The 10662-nt window shown below is 35.8% G+C and overlaps 1 protein-coding gene across 1 annotated transcript; it reads right to left on the minus strand.

Annotated features, from left to right (window-relative positions):
* Nucleotides 1–51: 51 nt before the first annotated feature.
* Nucleotides 52–9841, minus strand: Mps1 (dual specificity protein kinase monopolar spindle 1). The gene is made up of 7 exons (XM_088260584.1): nt 9170–9841; nt 6675–7804; nt 5215–5360; nt 3692–3861; nt 3030–3223; nt 2537–2687; nt 52–1651 (listed from the first exon to the last, which is right to left on the minus strand). Exons 1-7 carry the CDS (start codon nt 9663–9665, stop codon nt 1446–1448), a joined length of 2493 nt encoding a protein of 830 aa, XP_088116710.1. The 5' UTR covers nt 9666–9841; the 3' UTR covers nt 52–1445.
* Between the last annotated feature and the right edge of the window lie 821 nt (nt 9842–10662).

Below are 10662 nucleotides of genomic sequence, written 5' to 3' on the forward strand. Positions count from 1 at the left end.
ATTATATTATTGATAATTTCATATATTATATACAGATATTTTATTTACAAATATAAATTTCCTGCAAAGTTAACATGATATGTAATTACTCATAATATTACAGATATGTATCATGCGTTTACAATTTGATATTTTTAAATAGTTTTTTTCAATATTACAATTTCAAACATTGATGTGAGAGTTACCAATCAATAAGATTGAAATTTGAAAAAAAAAACATACTACATAATGTTTCCATACTAATGTGCAAAAAGCTTTTTTAAATCAAATGTCAAAATATTTTTTACAAATAGGAATAGAATCAGAATTTCATTTAGGAAAAATTCCAACCTATGAACACCACGCACATCTCACGAACTGTGTTGCTTAAAACATAATATTTTTGTCATGTAGCAACACTTACTAGCATTTTTTTTTCAAGTTCGTGGTCCAAAATATTTTTATACAATTAAAGTGTTTGTGCACTACACGGAATTTTACCGTCCGGCAGTCCGGTTTTTTAAAGTAAAAGCGACTACGACAGTTTAGCATGATCGAATTTACGCGTACCGATCGAGCACACCGATCCGAAGAAAGAAAGACAAAAGCACAAGCCAATCCAAGCCAATCATCCATTTTATTATGCTAACTGACGTGCCACATGGTAAAATTCCGTGTAGTGCACAAACGGACTTAGGATTATCATTGTTTGACAAGCTTCTACTGAATTAGAAAATATTTTCCAAAATGATTGAACAGATCATATGTGTCAGAACACACAAAACCAGGTGTGTTCTCAACAGAGATTTTAAAATTTCGCTTCTACCTTTTTTGCTTTCCAGCATCATCATAATACATGTTAAATAAATTTTGTATTTACAGTTGATAATAATATACTAAAAGTACACATTTTAAAATATTTTAAAAAATAAGTGGTCTAATTTGGTTTAATTTCGACCATCAGATTTTGTTTTAACTAGAACATTAAAATTTTGAGACATTTAGTAATAGCTGGAGGTTTCTTTTCATCAATGATGTTTCTTGATGGATTCCATTATCACATTAACACACTTAGGAAGGAAAGGGTATTTCTACCCATTCGGTTGATTGATATTGAAGGGTATTTTTACCTTCTGCGTCGGCCTCATTTCAAAGTCAGAAAAGAAGGAATTATTTAATGTATTTATTTCAATATTATGTACCAATCTCTTTATAGGCCTATACTATATGTACACAATTATCAAATCCCGTCGCCAGCTGTCCGTAGGCGTAAAAAATACCCATCCGAAATGTGTTAATTTGTCTACAGGTCAAATTGAAACGCTTGGTACACTTTCATTGTTTACTTTGTATTGTGACAGGCTGCTGCCCGCTGTTAATATCACTCTCCATAGCTGTGTATGGTGTTAAAACTCGGACTGAAAATCAAAGGAAGGGATGTGCTTCCAGCACAAATTCGGCACGACTCATTTCTCCTCCAGGTGTTGCACGATAATCCTCCACTCTGGCTCGGTGAGGGCGGCCCTGATCTTGGCCATGATGGGTAGCGGCACACGTGCGGGAGCCGTGCCCCCGATGTAGGGGATGTCCATGAGCTGTTGCACCGTAGGACGCAGCTTCGGGTCATGCGTGAGGCACCAGCGCAGGGCCCGCATTATAACAGTCGGGACGCCTGGGACATAAACTCAAATTAGTAAAATAAATAGATTGTGGATGTACTAGCAAAAAACGTCAATTGAAAAATATGCAACTTAATGATGCAGTATTATAAAGTTTCCAACGTTCTATCAACTGGCTAAATACACAAAGTAGTTTGAAATGTCTTATTTATGTGGTTTTAAAATTAAATTCAACATTAAGTTTAATAGCGAGTATTTTATTCAGGCTAAAAGCTTTAAATAACAGGGATTATTCAAACAGGGATTTCAGTTTTTTTTACGTTTTTTGCCAGTATACCCATGATATATTGAAACCTATCCCACCGTATTCCCAGATCTAATACAGAAGCATCTAGATGCTTCCTGACAGACCTTCTATTGGAAAGCATTTTTTTATTGTTTTTGTTTTATGAACTAAGTTGCTAAATTTATAAAAAAAGTGAAATATGATTGTATCCCGATTTTACTGCAAATTTACATTTAAAAGCTTTCAATATACCTGCCACTGCCAATCTAAATAAATACAAGTTTGTAAAACCACCACCAAATTTTCTAGACATCTAATCCCTTTCACTGCCTACACTGGGGCATGTGCCCCAGTGTAGGCAGTGAAAGGGATTAGTAGTTAGTTCAGTTATTCAGCTAGATTTGATTCCGACCTGATGTCGACCGGTATACAGACGCCCCCACAACCCCGACTTGCACAACAGACAGACACAAAACAGTGCAAAGACATTTGCAGAAAATGCTCAGCCATCACATTTCCCATTGGGGTGCATAAGGGTTAGAAGAATTTTACAACTGTTAATTTGATGATAGAAATTAGGAATCTAGCCGACAGAATGAATAACCTCAAAGTCTGCAATATAACCACGCCCTGACTATAATTTTCAGCATACCTTCTAGCTCAGGATAGGAGATGGGCTGCTGGGGGTTGGAAAGGGCAGCAACCTTAGCCATGATGTGCGTCATGTGACTGAAGGGGGTCCGCCCATACAGCATGCTGTACAAGATGCAGCCCAAGGACCACACGTCTGACTTATAGGAGATCTGCAATCATACGAGATTTCAAAATTGTGAAAAAGAGAAAATTATTATATTATTATAAAAAGAGTACAAGAATCCTGCATCGGGAAATCTCTTTAGGCGCAGTATTCGAAGTCGCAACTTAATTTTCTCTAAATCCAGGATACATTTTACGGAATTGATTTTTTACTTAAAACACCGTTATGGCATTAAAAAAATTTGATAAAAAATTTGGATTTAATATTGGCTTGTGACAAGCACACACGAGAGCGCTCATTTTGTATGGCCTGGCGAGCACGGAATTGGAGAGCGCGATAACGCGCGTGGCACCAACCCGGTTAAAATAAAATATGTACAGCAACTTGCCTTGATGGGTTCCCGCCCCCCCGTGCCCATGTTGACCGCCTCCGGGCTGATGTAGTTGAAGGTGCCGGTGGTGGAGTCCTTGTACACGCTGGTGGCGTCGGCGCTCAGCGCGGACGCGATGCCGAAGTCTATCAGCTTCAGCCGCCCGTGCGCCAGCAGGAAGTTGGCGGGCTTCAGGTCCGAGTGGATGATGCCTGCGCAAATATTGCATGTCACTCGTTGGCTGTGATTTAATTTTTTTCATGTGAATGTTGACAAAACAGTAAACCAAATTATATAGACCACTTCTTGGTAAAAATATTTCAAAACGTATACTTTTAGTATATTATTATTAACTGTAAATACAAAGACCGAAGGACAAGATTTTTTTTTTCAAATTATTTTTTGATATCTCAAAATATATGAAGAATATGAAAGTCTGGGGCTTATGACCGTCATAGATTAATTAATAATTATGAAATAATTTAAAAAAAATTATAATAATAAGACCAAAAATAACTCCTATAATTGGAGATAATCCAGATTTGTGAGCAAATATTTGGAACACTCAAAATGTTATATACTTTTTTTGGTTGTAAAAAAAATAATTAAAACAAATCAAGGTGAAAGTATTCCGGATTTTTCCGTTATGTGGAGTGCTTCTGGTTAATGGGTTTCCGTACCGTGCTGATGTATGTGGTTGACAGCGGAAAGCATCTCGGTCCAGTAGCAGAGGAGGATGGGCAGCGGGAGACGACTCTCTCTCGCCCGGTAGCCCTTCATGAGGGTAGACAGGTCCACGTCTCCCATCTCCAGCAGCACGTACAGCATCCTCTGCCGTTCGACGTATTCACTGTGAAAACAGAAAGACTAAATTATAGAAAGAATAAATCCCAATGATATTTATTACATTATTTTTTAACATATCAACATAGATGAAGAAGAATATGGAAGTCTGAGCATTTACAAGGCTTACGACCGTCATAGATTGGTTTAAGTGATCACTTTACGTATGTGTAACTTTCCTGAGCAAAAAGTCAAGCACTGTGTTATTCAATATATCTAGAAGTTTCAAGAATTTGAATAGTGTGATTTTCAATCATGGGTAGATTGACGAATGTTACACGTGTGTAAAGTGATCACTTAAATAGTTGAGATGTCTAAAAAAATGTTAAAAATAACTCTTAATTGGAGATAATCCAGATTTGTAACAAGTAATTGGAAACACTCAAAATGTTGTAAATACATATTTATTATAATTTTAAAGAGGCTGAGCACAATGTCAATTGTAACCATTTATTTCTATTTATTATTATTTGGCAGTCACCCAGTGAGCGGATATATCTGCCGGGTTTCTGCCTAAAAAAATCACATACAACATTTTGAGTGTGTCCAAATACTTGTCCACAAATATGGATTATCGCCAATTAGGAGTTATTTTTTACATTTATCGGTATAAACCCTGTAAATGCCCAGACTTCCATATTCTTCTTCATCTATGTTGAGATGTCAAAAATAATGTCATTTTAGAAATTATGGCAGCAATTCTAGAATTAAAACCTTACCCAAACTATCATTTTAACCTACTTAAAGTTACTGCAAATTGAAGGGAACAAATTTTTAAAAATATTTCAAATATCCAACTATCTAATTCCAAAATCTCATAAATTTTCTACATACAAACTTATTTGTGGCGATGTTATGTAAGAAATTTGTATTGTAGGTTGATAAAACAACAAAAGAAAACCAATCATTTCAATCAATTCCACTGGGATTTATTTTGCTTTTTTAAAATTATCGAAAGTTTTGCATAAAAAAAATGAGGTTGATAAAACAACAAAAGAAAACCAATCATTTCAATCAATTTAATTCGGATTTATTTTACTAGTTTAAAATTATCGAAAGTTTAGCAAAAAAATTCAAAGCATCGAATATTCATTGGAAAAAATATACCGTGGCAAAATTCTTATTACTGTTCTTTGAATGAACAATGTCTTACTGTGGTCATCTCAAAGTCTAAAATTATAATTAAGGTGTACTAGAATTGCAAATAAATTTTGCCCTTAAGAAAATTTGTAATCATTGCATGTAATGTGCAAATTTGGCTCTTTGGCTAGTAAGTTTGTTGACTACTCCATAATTTGACGATGAAAGAGATCCTCACTACTGTTTACTGTGGCGTTGATAGTTGGATAGATGTACTTACTAATCGTGCATTGTGATGACCCTGTCTGAGCCCTGTAGCCGCTGCAGCAGCTTGATTTCGTTAACGTAGCCCTGTGCAATGGTGTGGTCCACGGCTAGATTCACACACTTCACAGCGAACATGGCTGAAGTCTCAGGGTCCATCACCTATAACAAATAGGTTATTCAATTTTAATATCTTTATAAAATTAATTAACTTTGTTTTCACCACTTTTTTATTAATACAATTCAACCTACCGGTTTCAACAATACATTGTCATCATCAGGGTTTATTTTAAATCAAAAACATTAAAATACTCTCACCAAAAACTTCCACACACTCCATAAAAATCCTAAATGTTAGTTTTTGGTGAGAGTATTTTAATGTTTTTGATTTAAAATAAACCTGATGATGACTATGTATTGTTGAAACCGGTAGGTTGAATTGTATTAGTAAAAAAAGTGGTGAAAACAAAGTTAATTCATTTTATAAAGATATTATAAAATGTGCCACAAAGTATCAGCGGAAAACATTCAAGAAATATTCAATTTTAATTTATGTATTAAATATTAAAATCAAACACTGATTTTTAGAATTATACTAAATTGTATTTTATTATTGAAAACGCTTAAAAATAAAATTTGTGACAATTTTTTTTGCCTTGTTTTGGTATTTACAAACTACTGTGAAAATTAAATGGACTGAGGGGACACTTAAAAAACCTATCTACTCTCAAAAAAAAAATATTCACTGATCATTTATGATATTTTTACTGACCACTATGTACTATAAATTTTTCCTCTGACCCTTTCAACACCCTATGATGTATAGGACACTGCGTTAAATCAATAAAGCATAAACCTGATCATCAATCTCACAAAGGCAAGGATAACTGATAACTAAGCCAGTTCAGGGTAATTAAATAAAAAAAGTGAAGTAAAGAAAACACTTATATTTATATTATGCATTCTTAGAATGGAATCCAAGAGACGTCCAGGGTTCCACGGAGATGCACATTATAAATAGATTGTTTTTTGAGTTTAGTCTCATTCCAAATAATTGGTTGACAATAATTCATATACAGCAGGACCTCTATAATCCGAACGCCGAAAATTTACCCTCTGTTCGGACTAGTGGAGCGTTATGATTACAGTACAGAGAATCTGTAGGGTATTTTTATCAAATAAAACAGCTAAGTATGTATTGTGAAATTTTAAATGTTTTTATTCAACTTTTTTAAAGAAATCAATATTTTAGTCGGTCGAGACTTATTTAATGACAAGTGAAAAGCTTTGTCCTTCAATTAACGTAAAAGCATCTTCTCTGGCACAGGAATATCCCCTTGGTCAGCCCATTCTAGACATGTATTTAAGGGATGAGTGGGCGTTCGGATTACAGACGTTTTCGGATTAGTGGGGGGTTCGGATTAAAGAGGTCCAGCTGTATATTAAAATGTAAATATATATTTTTTTGTATCTTACCTTAAATACTTCACTGGAACCACCAGAGCCCACCTTTCCGAGAACCGTGTACTGCTTTCCTTTCAAAGTCATCACCCTCAATTGCCGCTGACTTTGAGGGGGCCTGGAATTACTGTCTGGCAACCCCCTTTGGGGAGTCGGCTTGGATTCTACATTCTTATTCATCAACAACCTGTCCAAATCATTTTCTTTATCCACGGAATAGGGCATACTCGGTTTCGTAGGAAAAATACTCGGCGGTTTGATTGGTTCTAGAGCCGAATCTTTTGGACATTCGTTTGTGTATACTTGGCGAATCGGTTGAGTACATTTTACGATTACATCTTTCTGGGGTGTCTCATTTACCGCCGAGTTTCTGGTCTTCGAATAACGAAGGTGGTTGGCATTAGTTACGATTTTATCATGCTTGAGTCTGTCTTGTCTCGAAGCGTTTTCATGATCACCGTGGGCATGTTCATGGAGTATTTTATTCGCAGATAGGTCTTTCAAAATAACATCATCTTTTTTTTTATTGCTCGCATTGAGATGCTTCTCTTTCAAAACATTGAATTTTTCATTTACGGCGTTTACGTTATCATACTCGCTGTTAGGGAATAATCCTTTCCTCTGGAACCCTGGCGTGGGTACAGATATGACATTACTGTCATTTTCTTTGTCCTTGCAAACCGATTGACCTGTTTTTTTCACTGAAGCTTGTAGGGAAGGCATAATCTTTTCTTTGATCGATAAAAGCGGCGTGTTGTGATTTTTGTACGGGATGATTTTGTTGTGCGTCGAAGGTGTTTCGTATTTATGGACGCCGCTCATGTCTAAGGGTTTGTTTGGCGTCACAAAATTGTTCTCACGGCATCCTCTCAAAATCATGTTGGAGGAGATGTTGCTGCTTTTCGGGGTGGCAAAGACTTGTACGGATCTCGCTGCGCTGAGTTTGGAGGCAAATGGGTTGGATTTCTCGGGGGGAGGTGCGGCCATCTTGTCGTCAGAGATGCAAAGGGCCGCCGCGAAGACTTCATCTAAGGCGGGCGAATGAGCAGGAACCAGGGCCTTGGAATTATCGTTCGAGATAATTTCAGCGTGTGAGACAGTCTGTGCACTCGTGGGATGGACTTTGCTTGCAGAGAACAATGAGCCTGATAAGAGAGTAAACCAATTATTTAATGTTATATCGGGATATCAGTGGCGAGCTGTGGTTTCTTTTGATATGGAAGTTACAGATATAACTAAGTAACTAACTAACCATCACGCTGCTTCCCCGCAGAGGTAGGCAGAGAGAATAGAATGCCACACCACAGTCTTTGCAAAAATTCTTCACCTCTTCCACGTTCATGCATCTCGTCACACATACCCGCCGATTGTTACGACTCCTATCCTGACCACTTTCAAGTATTTGGCATACCTGATCGTGCCATGTTTTTCTCGGTGTTCCTCTGCTCCTTTTTCCAATTACATTCGCCTCATAAATTTATTTCAACGTTCTTTCTCCACTCATTCGTTCTACATGTCCAAACCATCTCAACACACCTTTCTTATATAAAAAATATATATAAATCAGTTATTTACAACATTTTGAGTGTGTCCAAATACTTGTTCACAAAATCTGGATTATCTCCAATTACAGATCAATTATTACAATTTTATCTAAAAAAAATAATATAAATCAGTTATATTGACAAATATATTCATTCAAACCCTTATCCGCACCCAATGGTGCATAGGGCACTGCATCATATAAACGCAGTGTTATCTTGACCCATGAAGGAAAGGTGATCAGCCCTCCGCTTCAGGTACCAGCCCAGAGTAATATTAAATATACATCAGAGTGAAAAAATCACTTATATTTATTTGACCCCCCCTGGGAATCGAACCCGGGACCTCCAGAACGGTGGCCGAGCGTGCTGACCATTACACTAAGGAGGCGGACTAAAGTTATCAAAGTTATACAAAAATGTAAAAAAATCTCTTCATGAAAATAAAGGTTAAACATATTGAATTATACCATATATTGTTTAGTAATACCTCACCGGTGGTCTCTATTGAAATGAATGCGACTTAACAAATGCTAGGACTTAGACCTTAACAAACATATTGGTACATAATATTCACATAAAAACATTAAATATGTAATTCCTTCTTTTCTGCCTTTGAAATGAGGCCGGCGAGGAAGGTAAAAATACTTCCCACCCTTACTGGTCGAATGCCGAATCTCATTCGACATCGATTTTTTGCTCTTAGGTCACATGCCGGATGTTATTCGACATTTTTTTCATCATAAGTATTATTTATTTAAATTCCAAGCTTACATTTTTGTAAACTTACACTCGTATCTATTACAACAGTATGTGGAGCAGAGGAAAAAAAAAAATCCAATTGGAATGTAACTGTCTACCTAGCTTTTTTTTTTAATGTCGGGAGACCGGGAAGTGTTAAGCATCAATCAACACAACGGGTAGAAATACCTTTCCCATCCGAAGTGTGTTCATATTTATTTGACTTACTTTTTGTTGTCGATTTAAAAGCATCCTCCATATACAGACATTTCCTGAATGGTGTTGTCTTCTTGGAGCTACTTTTGAACATATGTGGCGTTTTCTTCTTGGCGCTAGATCTGGGCGTTTTCAGCTTGTGGGACTTAACAGAGCTGGCATTTTGCCTGCATTTCCGAGGAGTTTGCATGGGGGTGGCTGTACCGGACTTCCCTTGTCTGATCTTCGTAGCGCTGCTCTGAGAATCCTTACTAGGATACGTCTGGTTACACTGGGCGTCAGAACTAAAAGTGTCCTTAGCCATTTTGTTGTTTGGATAAGTTTTTTCAGATTTATAACTGTTTTTATAAAAGCCGCGATTGTGGTCGACAATATCGCTGTCGCTGTACGAGCGGTCCGGAGAACTATTATTGCCGTCTTCTGCTTCATATTCTTGCACTTGTTTTTTGATGGCTAATATTTCTTGCAGAAGCTCGTTTCTCCTCAAAACTTTCTTGACGTTAGACATTTTTGTTTATTTACATATATTGTGAAACACGAAAACGTGATGAAAAAACTATCATTGATACCATTTACGATTGACAACACTGCACAATATAACTTTTTTTCACTTGTGATAAATAAAGATGACAGATTGACATATAAACCACAGACTAACTATTTTATATAAACCAATAAACTTTCAATATTTTTCCGTTAAAATTTGAACAATCTTTATCTAAATATCGTCGATGATTGGTGCTGCCATAAAAAAAATAATATCTTTCGTAGGATAGGAGCACACGGTTGTTTTCCTCTTTCGGAATTCTAAATGCATGAATCCCTTACAAAAATTATGTACTAAGGAAACGTGAGTAATTATGTTGTTTATTTGTGTTCTTTTGGAATTATAATTAGAAAAACGTACATGAATTTACACATACTACTTCTACTATCTTTCGAAACCAAATGCAATCATATCAGAATATGAAGAAAAAAATCGAATATATAATTCAGTTTCCCTCAAATTAATAAAATGGTGCCTCTGTGGCACAAGGCAATATGAAGTAGGGGACAATATTGTAAAGATCGCGTCTGATCAATGTTACATATTTATTTTATCTACAATTCTAATATACTTTAATTTTAAGTTATTTAAACATATTAACTCTTCAAAAAGCATCCGATCTTATATTATATTCGAGATCTTTGTCCCTCATCGGAAAAATCGAGGGTACGTTAAATGCAAATCTAGATAATCAAAAGGGGATAAATATAGATATATATATAAACTTCACCTTGTCTTTTTTTACTCAAATTTGTAAGCATATATAAAAACGAATGCACTTTTTTGCGTAATATATGCTGTCTGGTTGGAACATGGATTTTTTTTTAAATTCAATCTTTCATATCTTTGTTTGTAACAAAATAACATCTAAGTGTCATAATACTTACCTACTTATTTGTTGCATTTTATTCTATGAAAAAAACAACGAAAACTAATTATACTCCTGGCAGCACAAGTT

The sequence above is a fragment of the Brachycentrus maculatus genome, unplaced genomic scaffold (assembly GCF_059751285.1).
Source record: "Brachycentrus maculatus isolate JH-2025_06_01 unplaced genomic scaffold, ASM5975128v1 h1tg000139l, whole genome shotgun sequence".
Lineage (NCBI taxonomy): Eukaryota > Metazoa > Arthropoda > Insecta > Trichoptera > Brachycentridae > Brachycentrus > Brachycentrus maculatus.